At 39.9% G+C, this 20,899-nt stretch overlaps 1 protein-coding gene across 7 annotated transcripts in view; it reads left to right on the top strand.

The window, feature by feature from the left end:
* Positions 1–20,899, top strand: part of PWWP2A (PWWP domain containing 2A) — a 43,109-nt gene that overhangs the window by 17,925 nt on the left and 4,285 nt on the right. For 2 of the 7 annotated variants that reach the window (XM_024247526.3, XM_009241244.4), the window contains exon 2: positions 7,361–10,032. In XM_024247526.3, the coding sequence (XP_024103294.1) occupies positions 7,361–9,044 (1,684 nt within the window). In that variant the 3' untranslated portion in view covers positions 9,045–10,032. Of the gene's footprint in view, positions 1–7,360; positions 10,033–11,761; positions 19,880–20,329; positions 20,450–20,899 lie in introns of those variants that run through there. The other 5 variants (XR_008525601.2, XM_024247527.3, XM_054556167.2 and 2 more) reach the window with 5 other exon arrangements.

The following is a 20,899-nucleotide window of genomic DNA, read 5'->3' as shown; positions in this document are numbered from 1 at the left end:
GAATTTGACTACTTTAGATACTTTTCATGTAAGTGGATTCATACAATATCTTTTTTATGATTGGCTTACTTAATGTCCTCAAGACTCATTCATGTTGTAGCATGTGCCATGATTTCCTTTTTTTTTTTTTTTTTTTTTTGAGACACAGTCTCACTCTATCACCCTGGCTGGAGTACAGTGGCATGATCTCTTCTCACTGCAACCTCTGCCTCCTGGGTTCACACAATTTTTGTGCCTCAGCTTCCCAAGTAGCTGGGATTACAGGCATGCACCACCATGCCCCGCTAATTTTTGTATTTTTAGTAGAGACAGGGATTCACCATGTTGGCCAGGCTGGTCTTGAACTCCTGGCCTCAAGCAATCTGCCTGCTTCAGGCTCCCAGAGTGCTGGGATTACAGGTGTGAGCCACCACACCTGGCCTATGATTTCATCCTTTTTAAGACTTAAACTATTATTTTGTATAATATATTTGTTTATCTATATATCTCTGTCTAGCTCACACTTTGTCCTTTCATATGTCAGTAGACACTTGGGTTGCTTCCACCTTCCACCTTTTTGGCTAATATCTCTTTGAGATCCTGCTTTCAATTCTTTTGGATATGTACCCAGAAGTGGAATTGCTGGATTGTATTGTAATTCCATTTTTAACTTTTTGTGGTAAAATTTTCTTTTGCATTTAGCTATTTCATTTTTTCTCAGGTTAAACTTTGACATCGTAACCAGTCTCACAAAGAGATGAAATATGAACCACAATGAGCTTGCTTCAGTTTTACCTCTTCTGTGATTTAGTCTGCTGCTGTTTGTAAGGCAAGGTAGTTTCTAAAATCATTGGCTCAAAATAAAATGAATCTGGGTATTATTTTTTTCTTTTTCCTTTTTCTGTAGAGACACCATCTGGCTATGTTGACCAGGCTGGTCATGAACTCCTGGCCTGAAGCTATCCTCCTGTCTTGGCCTCCCAAAGTGCAGGGATTATAGGCATGAGCCACCATTCCTGCTCCTGGCCTTTTTTTGTTTTGTTTTTGAGACAGGGTCTCTGTCACCCAGGCTGGAGTGCAGTGGTCCAATCATGTCTCAAGCGATCCTCCCACCTCAGCCTTCTAAGTAGCTGTGACTACAGGCATGTGCCACCACGCCTAGCTAATTTTTATTTATTTTTATTATTATTATTTTTTTGAGAATGAAGTCTCTGTCTCCCAGGCTGGAGTGTATGCAGCGGTGCGATATTTTGACTCACTGCAGCCACCGTCTCCCAGGCTTAAACCGTTCTCCTGCCTGAGCCTCCCCAGTAGCTGGGACTATAGGTGTGTGCCACCATGCCTTGCTCATTTTCGTATTTTTAGTAGAGATGGGGTTTCACCATGTTAGCCAGGCTGGTCTCGAACTCCTGACCTCAGGTTATCTGCCTGCCTTGGCTTCCCAAAGTGCTGGGATTACAGGCGTGAGCCACTGCGCCCGGCAACACAAAGTAACTGTTAAACCCTAGTGTTCTTCCCCCTTAAAATTTTGGCAGTGGCCAGGTGCGGTGGCTCACGCCTGTAATCGTAATACTTTGGGAGGCCAAGGAGGGCAGATCAATTGAGGCCAAGAGTTTGAGACCAGCCTGGCCAACATGGCGAAACTCCATCTCTACTAAAAATACAAAAATTAGCGGGGTGTGGTGGCACACACTCACTTGGGAGGCCAAGGCATGAGAATTGCTTGAACCTGGGAGGTGGAGGTTGCAGTGAGCTGAAATCAGGCCACTCTGCTCTAGCTTGGGCAGCAGAGTGAGACTCTGTCTCCAAAAAAAAAAAAAAAAATTTTTTTTTTGGCACCTACTCCTAAATTATTAAGAAGATATTTATTTTAAAAGAATTTTGAGGCTGACTGTGGTGGCTCACACCTCTAATCCCAGCACTATGGAAGGCAGGCCGATTGCTTGAGCCCAGGAGTTCAAGACTACTCTGGGCAACATAGGGAGACCACATCTCTATTAAAAAGAAATTTTGTTTTTGAATAGAATTATAGATTCACAGAAAGTTTTATTTTCAAGGAATTGCAGATTTGCAGACAGTTGCAGTATTTTTAATTAAGCCATAATACCTGAATCGTTTTAGTTTAGAATCTTTGGGTAGTGGTTAAAGACTGAAAGTGGATAAGGGTTAGGAGTCACTAATACGTTAACACATGCCTTTATGCTGCACAAAGCGGGTAGGGTATCTTATTACTCAACTCTTGGGAGTATTTGTAGAAAGTTATTTTGGAAAACTTAAAGCAAGGGATACCAGTCAGCCTTTCACCTAAACACTTGTTCAATAAAATCTTGGTGAGCATTCACGTGAGACATAAATGTCTTCCCTTAGAAAAAGCTAAAGCAACAGTGCTTGCTAAAATATCAGATTCCAGTTCCACTATAGGAAAGTTTTATGATTTATGTTTTGGGCAGCGCTTAGGAATTTCCACTGCAAACACTCCGAGGAGTTGTGATGTATTTTTTCACAGACTGTACTTGAAGAATTAGGGTTGTTTTTTTTTTTTTCTTTTTCTTTTTCTTTTTGAGATAGAGTCTCGCCCTGTCACCCAGGCTGGAGTGCTGGAGTGCAGTGGCGTGATCTCAGCTCACTGCAACCTCAGCCTCCCGAGTAACTGGGATTACAGGCGTGTGCCACCACACCTGGCTGATTTTTGTATTTTTAGTAGAGACGGGGTTTCACCATGTTGGTCAGGCTAGGAGAAATTAGGGTGTTTAAGGGACCATAGTTTTGTTTCTACTTTTATTCTTATTAAGTTTATAGTTTCATAGGTTAGTGGATCTCAAACATTTTAGCCTACTTAGAAATCTGTTTTACATCTGGATCCATATATCCTTATATACATGTATGAAACAGATTCATTGCAGTTACAGATATTTACTTCTACTGTTAACTCTGATTTTATTTTAATCATAGTGTGACCCCTGAAATTGGTTTCAAAATTAATGTCTCCATCCTTAGTTTGGTAACACTGCCCTAGGTGTTATCTGTGTAAGGGTGACAGCATGGTTACTGAAATGAAGCGAAGACATAGACATGTGATCCCCATTTCTTCTTAAAGTGATTTATCTTTTTGGTCCTTTGAGGATGTTTTATTATTATTTTGAAATATTTTTCCGCTTTGCCAGGCATTCACTACCCACACACAATTACCAGTTTTATTTCCCCTTTTTCCCTCGTTTGTAGTTTTCACTACAGTTTTCACTCATCATTACACAATTAGGTGCTTCTTCCCTATGTTATTAAAAGCATTTAACGCTTGGGTATCTTGTATGCTTATGTGGGAACAGCAAAGAATAAAAACAATCCAGTTGCGAAATATTAACATTCTTACTGAACTTCATAAAGATAAACATACCAGATTCCATTACTTGATATAAACAGCTATAAAGTAATTGGCCGGGCCATACTTGCATTGAGAGTATAAATTAAAGACATGGGAAGGAGCCTAAATTCTAGCAAAATTGGCTGGTTGCAGTGGCTCATGCCTGTAATCCCAGCACTTTGGGAGGCTGAGGCTGGTGGATCACTTCAGGCCAGAAGTTCAAAACCAGCTTGGCCAACATAGTGAAACCCCATCTACTAAAAATACAAAAATTAGCCGGGCGTGATGGCACGCGCCTGTAATCCTAGCTACTCAGGTGGCTGAGGCATGAGAATAGCTTGAACCCAGGAGGCAGCGGTTGTAGTGAGCCGAGATTGTGCCACTGCGCTCCAGCCTGGGCGACAGTGAGAGTCTGTCTCAAAAAAACAAAACAATCGACCCCCCTCACAGAAAAAAAACCTCTAGTAAATTATTAGGTGTTTTTTGTTTTTGTATTTGTTTTGTTTAATTTTATTTTATTTTATTTGAGACAGAGTCTCTCTCTGTTGCTAGGCTGGAGTGCAGTGGTGCGATCTCGGCTCACTGCGACCTCCACCTCCCAGGTTCAAGCGATTCTCCTGCCTTAGCCTCCCAAGTAGTTGGGACTACAGGTGCATGCCACCACAACCAGCTAATTTTTGTATTTTTAGTAGAGACGGGGTTTCACCATGTTGGCCAGGCTGGTCTCGAACTCCTGACCTCAGGCCTCCAAAAGTGTTGGGATTACAGGCATGAGCCACTGTGCCTGGCCTTTTTTTTTTTTTTTTTGAGACAAAGGCTTACTCACTGGCTCAGGCTGGAGTGCGATAGCGCGAACATGGCTCACTGAAGCCTTGACCTCCCAGGGTCAAGCAATCCTCCCACCTCAGCCTCCTAAGTAGCTGAGATCACAGGTACATACCCCCACACCAGGCTAATTTTTCCTATTTGTGGAGACATGGAGTCTTCCTATGTTGCCCAGGCTGGTCTCAAACTCCTGGGCTCAAGCAATTTGCCCACCTCACCCTCCCAAAGTGTTAGGATTACAGACGTGAGCCACTGCATCAGGCTCTAAGTTACTAGTTTGAAAATAAGATTAAATCACTTACATGAAGCAAATTAAATAAAATAATATTAGCCAAGGAAAATGGCTGCAGTGTATTGACCTATTGATCTTTATTTGAATCCTTTAAGGTCGGAAATAGTGTTTCATTTTACACATGCAAAAATGAGTTTAGAGGATACAAACAGTTGATAAAAGACAGCTGTGAGACTTCACCTCAAACATTAAGATAAGTATGATTTAGTTAGTCCTAATAAAAGGAAGGGAGCCAGGCATGGTGGCAGGTGCCTGTAGTCCCAGCTACTTGGGAGGCTGAGATGAGAGGATTGCTTGAGGAGTTCAGGAGGTTGATGCTGCAGCGATCTATGATCGCACCACTGCGTTCCAGCTGGAGTGAGAGTGAGGCACTGTCTCTATAAAAAAATTTTATTCATTCAGCTATTGAAACGTGAACATGTGATGGGGGCAAAATTATGCCTTCTTACGAGTTAGAAAATGTTATTGTTCATGCAAGTAGTGGTATCACATCAACTAAGTCACATTGTTTATGTTGGTTCTGCATTAAAACACAAGAAGCGCCTCTTTTGTCCTGTCATCTTTTGAAAAAGTGGTCAGTGAGCACCTATGTACTGTGTAAGAAAGGGTTAAATGCTTAAAGTTACTTTGAGTTAAGTAGTCTGGAAGCAAACACTTGGTTACCAGAAGTTAGAATGGAGAAAGCAACTTTCTGTGCAGTCTGATACAATAGGAGGGTACCTTTCCTTTTTGGGCTATCTGAGACCTAATCTTGTCTTACCGTAGGTTAAAAAAAAAGCCTTTCCTTTTTATGTTTTGTAAGTATTTGCTGTAAGTTGTTGGTTTGTGGTAGCCAGACTAACAAAGAATTTTGGAAAAAAAGTATTCAGGTGCTAGAATAATACTTGGTGTATGCTGGCTCTTTGTAAATCCTGCCCACGTTTAGGTTTGTCCACAGCTGTTAGTACCTAATATCAAGATTTCTTCCTAGCAAAGGTATTCTGAACCTTTTTGGGAGCATAAGAACATTTCCAGCTGGACACGGTGGCTCACGTCTGTAATCCCAGCACTTTGGGAGGCTGAGGTGGGCAGACTGCTTGAGCTCAGGCATTCACCTGGACAACATGGTGAAACCCCGTCTCTACAAAAAATACTAAAATTAGCCAGGCATGGTGACGTGTGTCTGTGGTGCCAGCTACTTGGGAGGCTGAGATGGGAGGATTGCTTGAGCCTAGGAGGTCGAGGCTGCAGTGAGCTGTGATGGTACCACTTGCACTGCAGCCTGGATGACAGAGTGAGATCTTGTCTTTAAAAAACAAAACAAAACAAAACAAAACAAAACAAAAAAAAACATTTCGGAGAATCTGAGCACTGAAGATTTGTAGTGTAGAAAAGACAGACATATGTAAAACATTGGCATCTAGCTTTGAAGGTTCCACGTGACTGACTACCTGAAGCCAATTTTTGGGTTTAGATCTAAGCCCCTTTGCCTTACAGGATTGGCATTACAGTTGTATTGTGTTAGATACTGTTGGAATCAAGTAGTGCATGTAGTCAACATGCTAACCTATATGCTGAAATTATTTGGTAGTGTGATTTGATTTTATGTGAAGAAAACTTAGTATAGCGAGTTTATTTTAAGGATCAGGTTCTTGATATTCAGCCCAGGCACGTTAAACCACTGTTATTTCTAACCCTATTTATGAAATAAGGTTATTAGAAACTGAGAATTTTAAAGATTTGTATTAGGTACCGTGGTTTGCAAACAGAGTCTGGACCCGTAATGGAGTTTTCAAATCAGTTTAATGGGTCTGACTAGCCTTAAAACAAGTGAAGTAGACCAGAGTAGAAAAGAAATTATGTATCACAAAATACAAGGTTACGTACTTGGTGAAACTTTTGCTTAAGTGCGTGTATTTATGTATATATGGATGCATGTATACATTCATAAGTGGTCTTTTTTTTTTTTTTTTTTTTTTGAGACAGAGTCTTGCTCTGTTGCCCAGGCTGGAGTGCAATGGTGCGATCTCGGCTCACTGCAAGCTCTGCCTCTTGGGTTCACGCCATTCTCCTGCCTTAGCCTCCCGAGTAGCTGGGACTACAGGCGCCTGCCACCACGCCCGGCAAATCTTTTTGTATTTTTAGTAGAGACGGGTTTTCACTTTGTTCGCCAGGATGGTCTCGATCTCTTGACCTCGTGATCTGCCCACCTCGGCCTCCCAAAGTACTGGGATTACAGACATGAGCCACTGCGCCCGGCCCATTCATAAGTGTTTTTATTGGATTGCAATGCAGATATATTTCTTAATGTGAGATGATTTAAAAAGAAAGCCACAGCTCTGTAACTGTTTGCTTTGGAAGTAGTTTGAGTATCTGAGTTATTGGTATTTTTGTGTTTTGGGAGACAGAATAGGTAACTAGTTAGGATGCAAGAGTGAAAGAGCAACTTTCTTTGAATCTTCAGTGATTAACCAATAAAGTTGAGATGGGATTTTACTTATTAAGTAGTTTTGGATAGTTTGAAAGCTGTTATAACCAGAGGAAGAAATATATGTGTGTTTCACAAAGTTGTAGTTGCATTTACTGAAAATGTTGTATATGGTTCAGTGAATGTAATATATGTGATGCTTAACATAAAGCTATCTGAGAAAACATTCTTTCTGATTCAAGACTGGAAATATCTACTTTAAGTATAGTCAACTATTCTGGCATTGCTTAGGGCAGCTGTTTGTTTTTACCAAAAATGTAGAACCTAAAGAAATGAAGGTCTTTGGACTTTTGGGGGAAGAGATAGTCAGTAGATTTTTGTGGTCTAGTTTTCGGGAAAGGTTATATAAATATGCATCAGGTGTTGTTTACGTTTAAGAAATTGAATTATAGATGTTAACTTAATGTCTTCTTTTTTTCTTCCATTTCCTTCAAAGGTTTGGGCCCCATGGTATCCCTGTGACAGTATTTCCCAAAAGGGAATATAAGGATAAACCAGAAGCCATGCCGCTCCAAAGTAATACATTCCAAGAAGGGACAGAAGTCAAGTGTGAAGCAAATGGTGCTGTTCCTGATGACCCTTCTCCTGTCCCGCATCCTGAGCTGAGCTTGGCTGAAAGCCTGTGGACTTCCAAACCACCACCTCTCTTCCATGAAGGAGCACCTTATCCTCCCCCTTTGTTTATCAGGGACACATATAACCAATCAATACCTCAGCCACCTCCTCGGAAAATTAAGCGACCCAAACGAAAAATGTACAGGGAAGAACCCACTTCAATAATGAATGCTATTAAACTACGACCCAGGCAAGTTCTGTGTGATAAATGTAAAAACAGTGTTGTTGCTGAAAAAAAGGAAATTAGAAAAGGTAGTAGTGCAAGTGACTCTTCTAAATATGAAGATAAAAAACGGAGAAATGAAAGTGTAACTACTGTGAACAAAAAACTGAAAACTGACCATAAAGTGGATGGGAAAAACCAAAACGAAAGCCAGAGAAGAAACGCTGTGGTTAAGGTTTCAAATATTGCTCACAGCAGAGGCAGAGTAGTAAAAGTTTCTGCTCAGGCAAATACATCAAAAGCTCAGTTAAGTACTAAAAAAGTTCTCCAGAGTAAGAACATGGATCATGCGAAAGCTCGGGAAGTGTTAAAAATTGCCAAAGAAAAGGCACAAAAGAAGCAAAATGAAACCTCTACTTCCAAAAATGCACATTCAAAAGTCCATTTCACACGTCGGTATCAGAATCCTAGCTCAGGTTCCCTTCCACCCCGGGTTCGTTTAAAACCACAGAGGTACAGGAATGAAGAAAATGACTCTTCTCTGAAGACAGGACTTGAGAAAATGAGGAGTAGCAAGATGGCACCCAAGCCCCAGTCTCGCTGCACCTCTACCCGCTCAGCAGGTGAGGCCCCTTCAGAAAATCAGAGTCCCTCAAAAGGCCCTGAAGAGGCCAGCAGTGAGGTTCAGGACACAAATGAAGTGCATGTGCCTGGTGATCAGGATGAACCACAGACATTGGGCAAAAAGGGCAGCAAAAACAATATCTCTGTTTACATGACCCTAAATCAAAAGAAATCTGACTCTTCCAGTGCTTCAGTGTGTAGCATTGATAGCACAGATGATTTGAAATCTTCCAACTCTGAGTGTAGTTCTTCTGAAAGCTTTGATTTTCCTCCAGGCAGTATGCATGCACCTTCCACCTCCTCCACTTCCTCCTCTTCAAAGGAAGAGAAAAAGCTCAGTAATTCCTTGAAAATGAAAGTCTTTTCCAAAAACGTCTCCAAATGCGTCACACCAGATGGCAGGACCATATGTATAGGGGACATTGTTTGGGCCAAGATATATGGCTTCCCTTGGTGGCCAGCCCGTATTCTTACTATAACTGTGAGCCGGAAAGATAACGGCCTTTTAGTCCGACAGGAGGCCCGTATTTCATGGTTTGGGTCTCCAACAACATCTTTCCTTGCTCTTTCACAACTCTCTCCCTTTTTAGAAAACTTCCAGTCACGCTTTAATAAGAAGAGAAAGGGCCTGTATCGCAAGGCTATCACAGAGGCAGCTAAGGCTGCCAAGCAGCTGACCCCCGAAGTGCGGGCTTTGTTGACACAGTTTGAAACGTGAACATGGGCAGTAAGGTAGGCAAGACCATTGGAAGTCACCACAGATTTTCTAGTCTAGTTAGGAATAATTTCTACAAAATAGCTTGGCCAGATTGGAGAGAGAAGTTGCACTCGGCTGGCTTTTTAATACTTACCTTATAGCCATTTTTAGACTGAGAGCTTAAACTGAACATATAATCAAATTTTGTGTTAAGGAAGTGAGATTTTAGCAGTATTTTTCAGTTTTGAAGTTCAAAACCATCCCAAGGCATAGGAGCCATAGCCTCAACTGAAATTGAATTTTTGTAGGGACTGTTAATTGCCATTTGTACCTAATACTGTATATATACACATATATACATATATATACACGTATATATATATATATGAAATATAGCCTGTCACTGTGTGACACAGGTTGCATATTTGGAATTGCAATAAGGGCTTGGTGAGCTGGGGGAATAGTGTGGCTATTTAATGACTACTTGTTTTTTAAATAATGAACACTTAGCCTTTCTATGCGCATAATGGTGTAAAAGTTAGATGGTTAGGTGTTTGACAAACAGATGCTTGCTGTTCAGTTACAGACTGGGGAAATAGCCCAGTGTTTGGGATTAAAACTGTCAAGACTGGATAGGTGTTAGTCATCACTGTCTTTCGTCCAGTGGGGATTTAATAAATACTTTCAAGCTTCTGGTTTGGGAGTTTAGATAGGTTTGATTTTGGATTTGTAAATAGTGATTGCTAAATTTGGTCAGATTTCTCCTGACTGGCTGTTCCTAAATTCTTAGGATATGTCCCAGTAAAATTATACTTTGTGAATTAATTGTCATATGTGTAATTGTTGCATTTTGGATGTACCTAATTTGATAATTAAAACAAAATAATTTCCGTTTAAGGTATCTGTTTGCAGGTCAGAAAATGAGAAAATGTAATTGTGTAATGCTCTGAAATGTAAAAAAAAAAAAAAACCAAAAAAAAAACTGTAAATAAAATCAACTAAATCCAAATTATTTGTGTGTGTTTCTCAAAAAGCTTTGAAAAATTTCAAGATGGTAGAAAATTATTCTTTGTAAGAGTGTTTAGAAGAGATGAAAAATCAAACTTTTATTTTGCTATTTGCCCTATCAGGGAATATATTATCTGAGATAAGGAAACTTCAAATGAGAGATGAATCAGTATATTCTCAAAATAAGATTTTGTAGTATAGAGGTTTGATAATGCTTTTAGATTTGATACCCCCTTCCTGCCAATTTCTCATAAATGTGTGAATTTTAATTTTTAGCCTTAATATTTCATCACATGCTTCCTTTTTTTACATTTGGGTAATTACAACCGGTCTCTTCTGTTTGGTTTTCTGCCTCATGTATCACTGCTTTTGGGGCTAGTAACTTAGCTTACTATTTTTCTACATGGTCCATCTGTCCCTAAGATTTGATTTCTTATTTTCCATTTTTAGCTTTGTATTAGTAGTGAGAAATATATCTGATTGGCTGTGGAGGCAAGTTTATCTCAAGATTTTTAAAGTTGCTTTCATACTTTTTGTGTCTTAACTTTTGGATATCTAATTTCAATACTTTTAGAAATTTAAAATTTAGCAGTTTTTTGTGGATTTCTAAATCCAATTTGAAGTAGTTATTATGGAACTCATAATGAAAAGATTAATGGAGATTGAAAATCAATAGTCTTGTCAGCTTTCTTAAGGTTATTGACTGATTGCGAATTTCTGCAAAAGCAAGTAGAATTTCTTCTGGGGAACTCACTCAATGCTTTTTGATTATAATAAACACACATTTTAAAAACAGATGTTTCACTTGAGTAGAACATATTCTTTCCTGCAAACAGAAACAACTATACTTAAAAAAAATTCTTTGAAATTCACAGTGTGGTTGAGAAGTTAAAAGGAACTATCCTAAAAGATTTTCCGAGTATTTGTTTCAGATTAATGAACTTGTTCATTCAGGTGTTTTTAAAAGTTTGAAATCTAAAGTTCAGAAAGACTTAAAAGTCACCAAAATATGTAATTCCAAGGCTTTGTGTAATGATCCGGGTGAGTTTTATCTTAACAGTAGTTTGAAGTGGACATTACTAATATGGTCAAGTGCTTGGTAAATGTGCTCTTGTGGCATAAACCAAATTGGATTTGTTTCAGAAGCCATGGGGAAAGAGAAGAAAAAAAATCATGATTGTTGAATATAAAAATAACAATCAGTTTTGTGGAACACACCTTTGAGGAAAAGGTTGAGCATATCACAAATGATATGCCAAATGACCCCTTCGTTTTAAACTGGCAGTCTGGCATATTTCATTTGTAGTTTCAGTAGGGAAGCAAGTTTTAAAGAATCTCTAATCTTAAATGTGTATTCTAAACTCTAATAGCGGAATATTAAAAACTTTTATTCCAATGGAAATGTCTTAGATAAATTTGTCCAGTATCTACTGCAGATGAAGATAGAGTTGAATTGGGTAGTTGTAGCCACTTTATATTTCTCTTTGAAGTGATAAAAGGCACTTATTCTTGATACGGAGATAACAGAAGTGGGTATTTTTTCCCCTTGGAGTGGGAGTAAACTGGCTTAGCCCAAATCTGCGGCTTAAGTAAGAGTCGTGGCTAAAACAAAGGATTGGCCAGGGGAGAAACCAAGTGAAGGAAGAGTTGTGAAAGCTAAGAATGTCTTTATTTCTGGAAATTCTCAGAAATGTAAAGCATTAGAGTATTTTTCCCTTTTTACTTTCTAGAATTTATAGACCAGGAAGCTGACTAATCATTTGGAAGGAACATCCATTCAACTCTCATTTACAGATGTGGAACCAAAGACCAAACAATTATCTGTGAGAGGCCAGGTGCGGTGGGTCATTCCCATATTCCTAGAAGTTTGGAAGGCCAAGGTGGGATGATTGCTTGAGGCCCGGAGTTCGAGATCAGTCTGGGCAACATAGACCCCCGTCCCCCCTGCCATCTCTGCAGAAAAATAAAAACTTAGCTGGGCATAGTGGCGCACATGTGTAGTCCCAGCTATTCACCTGTATCCTAGCTACTTGGGAGGCTAAGATGGCTTGAGCTCAGGAGTTGGAGGCTGCCAGTGAGCTATGATCACACCACTGCACTCTGGTCTGGGCAAGAGTGAGACCCTGTCTCTGAAAAAAATCCTATATATCAGTGAGATAGAGAAACTAGGATTCACTAGTCTGGAGCCTTTTTGCATGAGGTGGTGGTGTGTCCCTAGATGGTTTTGATGGGGAAAAAATCTGTAAATAGTAATTGTAGATTAGTACTAAGTTGAATAGGCAGGAATTTTGATGTGAAAACAGACTGGAGGCAAAGAACAGGGAACTGATACTAAAATCAACGAAATGAATATATCTTCACTGGTGAGCCTGAGTATCTAAATTGCAACATATTAAATTGAGTTACACTCCTATTTAAGCAGGCTGTACTTTTCTAAAAATTGGTTATGTTTAAAAGGTCACAAGTCTAGAATAACTGAATTGGGAATTGGAAATACCTTAAGTCTATAATTTGTATCTAAAATTAGGTTTTCCCTTTTAAGTTGTGAATTTTCTATGGTCTGTGCTGCATGCTTTCACTTTTATTAGTACTTGCAGCCAAAGAGATGGGCAAATGTCTAGAAAAATTAATGTTTTGATTCAGGAATTTGTGCCTAGTGATGGCCTCCAATAGGGAATTTTCTAGAGAGAATGAAGACTCAGTTTCTAAGTTGGGGCAAATTTAGTTTTCGTTTTGGTATTCTTCTTATATTACAGCTATTAAAACAATCTCTTAAAAAATGCCGGATATGGCTGGGCACGGTGGCTCATGCCTGTAATCCCAGCACTTAGGGAGGCTGAGGCAGGTGGATCACCTGAGGTCAGGAGTTCGAGACCAGCCTGGCCAACATGGCGAAACCCCGTCTCTATTAAACCCCGTCTCTACTAAAAACACAAAAATTAGCTGCGCATGGTGGCATACGCCTGTAATCCCAGCTACTTGAGAGGCTGAGTCAGGAGAATTGCTTGAACCCGGGAGGCGGAGGTTGCACTCCAGCCTGGGTGAGAGAGTGAGACTCTGTCTCAAAAAACAAACCAAAACAAAAAACATGCCGGACATAAGGGAATTCAGAAATAGGATACCATGCCAATTTCGAGGAGAAAATAAAACAGCGAGTGTGCATTAGTTACTTTTACCTGGTTCTGATTTAGTTAATAGGCCCTTTATATTCCAAATTTACAGTTTGTGTAGATTTACCGTATTCCTTCGTTCAACAAATGAACAGGATTAAAAAATGAAAGCATTAGCTAATAGTAATATGTTCTGTTGTGCTATTTTTGAACGAAGGAATAGGAAGTTTAAAGTCACAGTGATATAGCTGATCTGTATATTTTTAGTTTTCCAGGGTATTTTGGTGTCTTTACCATGGATAATTGACACTAACATAAGATAAACAACTCTTTGTCTTATCTTTACTCAAGTAAGAGACCTAACGTTTATAGATCCAAACAGGATTTTTGTTTTCCTTTCCTTGTGGCATTGTATGGAAATCACTTTCTCCTTGTTATATTAATGGAGCACTGTGATTTTTTTGTGTGGTATTTAAAAAATTGTAGTTAAATAGATGTAAAATTTATCATCTTAATCATTTTTAATTATACAGTTCTGTGGCATTAAATACATTCACAGTGTTGTTCAACCATCACCACCTTCCATCTGTAATTTAGTTTTGATAGAAATTTTTTAAATTAGGATGGCACTTTCTAGAAGGTGTTGGAAATTAAGTTACAAGAGTGTTTTTCTTGGTCAGTGGTGTGATTGGAATATGCTGCTGGCATTGCCCCACTTCCAGGATTCCTTCCTGATCAACCTGTAGTACTATACAAGGAAATAACTGTAGCTTACAATGCTAATCGGTGCCCCAGCCCCTCCTTATTTTTTTATTTTTTATTTTTTTTGAGATAGGGTCGCAATCTGTCACTCAGGCTGGAATGCAGTGGCGAGATCACAGCCTAGACTTCCTGGGGTCAAGCAGTTCTCCCACCTCAAGCCCCCTGCCCCTACCATAGCTGGGACTACTGGTGCATGTCACCATGCCTGGCTATTTCTTAAAAAATGTTTAGTAGAGACAAAGTCTCCCTTTGTTGCCCAGGCTGGTCTCAAACTCCTGGGCTCAAGTGATCCTCTCGTCTTGGCCCCCAACAAAGTGCTAGGATTATAGGCATGAGCTACCATGCTCGGCCAGTGTCTCCCATTTTTAAGAACTGTAATTGCCAAATTTTTAGGTGAATTAGTGTGACTGCACTTACCTAGAAGGTAGTTGGTTTTGGTTAAAACTGTTCCCTTCCAGTAACATAAACTTTTATATCAAGGCATATTTGTTTTCCATTAACTGTACTGACATAAAAAGTGGAAAAAGCAAGTAAATTTCAAAAAATGGTATACATATTATTAAAATATGACAAAAAGTGTGATGGTATGTAAAACTTGGAATGTAGTTTAATTCCATTACTAATTTAAATGACTTCCATATTCAAAATTGACAAATTATTTATGAGGCTGAACATGGTGGTTCACGCCTATAGTCCCAGCTACTCCAGAGGCTGAGGCAGGAAGATGGGCTTCCACCATGTTGGCCATGCTGGTCTCAACTTCTGACCTCAGGTGATCCACCTGCCTCGGCCTCCCAAAGTGCTGGGATTATAGGCGTGAGCCACTGCGCCTGGCCTGGCACATAAAGCCTTGATGTTAAAAACACACCAATTGCAAACTTGGTTTAAAGGTGAATTAAAACAAATATGTATATATATATATTTATTTATTTAGAGACAAGGTCTCACTCTCACCCAAGCTAGACTGTAGGGGTATAATCATGACTCACTGCAGCCTTGACTTCCTGGGCTCAGGCGATCCTCCTGCCTCAGCCTCATAGCTGGGGCCACAGACACATACCATCACACCTGATCAATTTTAAAAAATTATTTGTAGAGACAGGGTCACACTATGTTGCCCAGGCTGGTCTTGAACTCCTGGGCTCAAGCAATAACTTCCACCTCAGCCTCCCAAAGTGGTGGGGTTACAGGTATGAGCCACTGTGCCCAGCTAAATATTTTTTCTTCACATTTCTGATATTTTTGTAAAGTATCATTAAAAAGAAGTTGAAAACAGTCATTATTTAAATATGGAAGTTTCTTTGTGTCATAAGAATGTGACAGTTATAAAGGCTGGGTGCGGTGGCCCACTTCTGTAATCCCAGCACTTTGGGAGGCTGAGGCAGGCGGATCACCTGAGTTAAGGAGTTCGAGGCCAGCCTGGCCAACATGGTGAAACCCCATCTCTATTAAAAATACAAAAATGAGCCAGGCATGGTGGCGGGCACCTGTAGTCCCAGCTGCTCAGGAGGCTGAGGTAGTAGAGTGGTGTGAACCCAGTAGGCAGAGGTTGCAGTGAGCCAGGATTGTGCCACTGCATTCCAGCCTGGGTGACAGAGTGAGACTCCATCTCGAAAAAAAAAAAAGAATATGACATGTGACAGCCGGGCGTGGTGGCTCACACCTGTAATCCCAGCACTTTGGGAGGCCAAGGCGGGCGGATCATGAGGTGAGGAGTTCAAGACCAGCATGACCAACATGGTGAAACACTGTCTCTATTAAAAATACAAAAATTAGATGGGCGTGCTGGCACGCACCTGTAATCCCAGCTACTCAGGAGGCTGAGGCAAGAGAATCGGTTGAACCCGGGAGGCAGAGGTTGCAGTGAGCTATCACGCCATTACACTGCAGCCTGGGTGACAGAGCGAGACTCCATCTCAAAAAAAAAAAAAAAAAAAAAAAAAAGAATGTGATAGTTACTTCCTTATACTGACTTGGAAATCTGAGTCTTAACCAGAAACCATCATTAAAACTTCTCATAACTTTTTCTATCCTGGTTGTCAATACCTACAAGGAAAAGCCAAATACTTCATAGCTGAAGTGTTAGCTTGTTATGATCACACTTTTTCCTCTTCTCAAATAAAAACCTTGTAATTATAATGCATATCAGGGGCTGAGTGCAATGGCTCATGCCTGTAATCCTAGCACTTTGGGAGGCCAAAGTGGCTGGATCACCTGAGGTCAGGAGTTCAAGACCAGCCCGGCCAACATGGTGAAACCCTGTCTCTACTAAAAATACAAAAATTAGTTGGGCATGGTGGTGGGTGCCTGTAGTCCCAGCTACTCGGGAGGCTGAGGCAGGAGAATCACTTGAACCCAGGAGGCAGAGGTTGCAGTGAGCCAAGATTGTGCCACCACACTCCAGCCTGGGTAACAGAGCGAAACTCCATCTCTAAATAAATAAATAAATAAATAAATAAAATGCATATCAGGTGTTAGCAAGGGCTTCTTGTTTATCTTTTTCTTTTTTTTTTTTTGTTTTTTACTATTTAAGGTAATTTTGTACCCTTCAGTGTCCCTCATTTAGAGTCACTTAAAAGCTATTGAAAAAGCCTAGGGATGTCAGGTAAAATATAGAATTTTTTTATTGCCTGTGGAAAAATTTTTTGTAATGTGAGAGTGTCATCAAGTTGAGTGTAAAAGAAAGAAATGGATACTTAGGAGTATATATATATAACTTGCCAGGATGCAGGTGAGTTTAAGCATTCATTAACATTTTTAGGACCAGGTGCCTTGGCTCATGCCTATAATCCTAGTATTTTGGGAGACCGAGGCAGGAGCATCATTTGAATCCAGGAGTTTGAGACCAGCTTGGGCAACATGGTGAAACTCTGTCTCTATAAAAAATACAAAAAAATAAGGTGGGCTCGGTGGTGCGCGCCTGTAGTCCCAGCTACTTGGGAGGCTGAGGTGGGAGGACCACTTTAACCTGGGCGGCTGAGGCTGCTGTTAGCCATCATCCTGCCACTGCACTCCAGCCTGGGCGACAGAGTGAGACCCTGTCTCAAAACACAAAAAAGATTTTTGCAACAGTAGTGCTTAATAGCAGGCTTTTATTGAGCAAAGAACCATTCCCTTTCACTTTTCAGGCACATGGCTCAAAGTACAAGCTCTTGAGCTAGATTTGCTGGATTCAAAGCCTGACTTGGATCAGCCACTTACACATTATGTGATCTTAGGCAGGTTACTCCCAATATCATCACCTGTGAAATAAGGAGAATAATAGTATCTCCTCATAAGGTAATTGTGAGAATTTAGAAGAATATTTAAAGCAATAAAAAATGTCTTGCATGAGGCTGTATAAATACTTGCCATCATTACTACCACTGCAATCACTTTGTGTTGCACAGTAAATTCTGGTAGCTTTTGATACTATCATTCTGCAACATATACTCAGTATAAATGGAAATATGTTATAACAATGTTATTTGTACCTGAAAATTTTGAGAAATCATAGTATGATTATTCACAAGTCTCTGGACGTAGCATGGACTCACTAGTTTTAATAGGCATTTGTAGAGGTTAACTGAATCGAAGGTCATGAGGATTATGGTTAAAGGAGACCTGTGTTAACATTTCAACTCTTGCCCCATTCATTTATTTAACACACAAATTCCAGTGATCTGGTACTCACTTTCCTATTCTACTCTCCCTTATGCCAAACACAGGGCCTGGCATGGGGGGAAGTGATTGTCTTCTTGGGAATGAATGATGAGCAATTCTGGTTCAGACGTGTCCTAATGACCGATGACCATCTCAGATGCCCCACACATCCTGAACCCTTTCCATGACACATAAGTATCTGAGCTGGTAGGGCCCAATGCAGTGGAGGTCCTATTAGGAGAACTTTACAAAGATGTTAGAACTACAAAGCTACATTTGTCAGCTTTTGGGTAAATTAGCTGATTTGCATAGATGCCGTGTTTCCCTGGGACCGTAGCATTTTACTATTTTAATGTTTTGCTGTATGGAGGAAAAGTGGAGACTAATTTGAACATTTTCGTTTTTATTGCTGCTCATATGATTGAGTAGATTGTCTCCTCTTTCTAGGAGGGAAATGCCACACATTCCAACGCCTTGATCTGTGTGTGGTTTGGCCATATTTTCCAGAGGATAGTCATTTTTACCCATGGGTCATTTTGGGGATGCTCTTAATCACAAATCTGTCATCTCCCCCAATAGTTTAGTTTTAGCAAGGAATCTGGCTGAGAGTGGCACATCTTGGTGTGAGTCCTGGTATATTGGGAAGAATTACATGCAGTTTGTCTAAAAGAGCTGGTTAGAAAAATAGCACTAAGGTTAGAAAGCCAGAAGGGCTATTGTAAGATGAGATACTGTTGATGCTTTTCCTGCTTGTTCATGTTGCATCATGCTTTACTGTATTAAGAAAATTCATTTTGAGTGTTCATTGAGATAATAGGTATGTCTATGCTCTTAAGTTTTTAGTTTTTAATTGTGGGCTTTTTTAAGAGCATAAGCTCTACTTCTTTCGTGCACGCTAAGAGGGAGATTGAGGGTTACCCTGTTCTGGTTTGCCCATTACAGTTCTGCTGCTTCCCAAGAATAGTTGCCATTGTTGCACTTAAGCTTTCTCTCAAAGGACAAAATAAGTAATTTCCGATGAAATTGCCACCTTTTCATGGGTCTCTCCCGCCACTTACTGCATCACAGCTGGGTCTCCTTGGCTCTTCCTAATGGATATCCTGTACTAGTGGTATATTTCTAAAGAAAAGCCTCGAGATCCTAAAAGCATTGAGGGGAAGATTATCTTAAACATTAGCACAAAAGACTCACAAACCAGGCACTGTGGACCAGGGACTGGTTTGTTAATATTTTGGCATTTCAGGGGGTTGCAGGTGAGGAATTGCACAGGGAAACATGAGATCATTCTTTGACACATCTTGACTCTCCTTGCTTAAAATTGAAAAGGAGATTCTCTAGAATGATTGTTGAAACCTAACAAGTTTTACTTGTAGAGGGAGAGGTTCAAAAGATAATTTCTTTAGTCCACTCAGATTCCCTTATTCTTGTGTGATTGCTGTTGGGTTATAGTTGATAGTGTATTAAGTTTTTCCATGAACAAAAGGATAAATACCTCATTATTAAATCTCACCCTAAAAATTATTTTCCCCTGAGTTAAAATTCAGAATTATTTTTCTAGATCAGGTGTATACAAAATCTTTTCAGTGTCAGAAAAGCCTTTTATAAATAGGTTTTCATAATACACTGCTGCTTCTAATTTCACTTAGCATTAAAAAAACAATTATTATGAAGACTGAATGTTATCTAACTAATGATCTCAGAGTTGACTACATTGATGTGATAGGTGAATTGTTTTTTATTTCTAGTTAGGAAAGTAAGCAAACAAGCAAATATGTTTAAAAATTAGGCTTAAGATAGCAGTCCTTCATTTAAATTACGCTTAGTATTTGAAGTCTGTTTTGAAAGCTTAAGTGTCATAAAAAAGCTTATCTTGTTATAACTGTTATTTCAATGAGGTATTACCTCACACAGTAAATTTAGGTCCTGAATAGTATGCAAGTGTGGTTATTGGGATTAAAGTGGAAAGGGGTTGAGGCAGTTTTTGGTCATTTTGCTAAAAAGGGTCAAAAGAGGCTCGGTATGGTGCCTCATGCCTATAATCCCAGCACTTTGGGAGGCCAAGGCAGGTGGATCACCTGAGGTCAGGAGTTTGAGACCAGGCTGGCCAAAATGGTGAAACTCCATCTCTACTAAAAATATAAAAAATTAGCCAGGTGTGGTGGCGGGTGCCTGTAATCCCAGCTACTCGGAAAGCTGAGGCAGGAGAATCGCTTGAACCTGGGAGGTGGAGGTTGCAGTGAGCTGAGATCACGCCCCTGCACTCCAGCCTGGGCCAACAAGAGTGAGACTCTGTCTCAAAAAAAAAAAAAAAAAAAGGGTTATTGAGCTCATTAATTATGTAGTGTGGACAGAGATGACAGGTTCAGCCTTATCTTTGAATACTGACTGAGAAGATCAGGACTTCTCCAACACTAGGCTAATGTGAGATTAGTAAAACATTTTTTGTTAGGAACACCCAGTGTAAGTTAGCATTTCCCCTTTCATTTGTTAGTTTGCTTGGAGGGCAGAATCTTGGTGTGCCCCATGGCATCTTGCTGCGGATTTGACTTGAGCCGGAGAGTGCCCTCTCCTGGCAAACGCTGTTGTGTCTACACAGCTCTCAAGTCTGTTTTCATTTAGTACCAAAGCTTCTCTTTCTGTGAAGCGAGCAAGTTATCCAGAATAAATTTGTTATGAAAATTCACCTGAATTTTGGTCTTATTTTAAAACTATTTTTTTGGTAAAATGGATGGATTAAAAAACTCAAATGTTTTATTTTTGTTAACTTGGTTTTTTCTACCATAGGTCTCAACAAATGGCAGCTATTACATCAGACAGTGACGAGTCCTGCTGCTCCCTTACAGTGTCTGACAGACCACTGTGGATTCAGACTGGGAGCATTGAAGTTAACAGTGAAACGGGCAGGTCTGTCTGTTTTAAGCCCTGCCACAAAGTGAAGAGGGCATCATGTCATCACTTAATCATTCCTGAAGTAGATTAGGCTAGACTTAAAATAATTCATTAGTTATTTTTCTTTAGTTTTCATTGACTTTGGTAGCCGGGTGTGCCTCGTGTAGGTGATAGTTTTAATGAATGAAAATAACTTTCCATTGATACTACCTGCCATGCCAAAAAACAGCAGTCTCCTATGGGCTTCTGTGAATTGAGGGCAGATTCTCTTAGGGTGGTAGAAGTTGGGTGTGACCTTGCAGAATTATGTCAAATAGCAACTGAGTCTCCATGGAAAGTCAAAAATACTGGATTTCTTTTATCTTTTCACTATCTCAGTCTTCTTAGTCATTACTTCTTACTGTATATATATAAGAATATATATGTGAACACATATGTGTATATATATTCTTAGTGAATTAGTCT

This window comes from Pongo abelii, chromosome 4 (genome assembly GCF_028885655.2).
Source record: "Pongo abelii isolate AG06213 chromosome 4, NHGRI_mPonAbe1-v2.0_pri, whole genome shotgun sequence".
Classification (NCBI taxonomy): Eukaryota; Metazoa; Chordata; class Mammalia; order Primates; family Hominidae; genus Pongo; species Pongo abelii.
The sequence above is the reverse complement of the archived record's forward strand: the minus strand, read 5'-3'. Positions and strand labels throughout refer to the sequence as shown.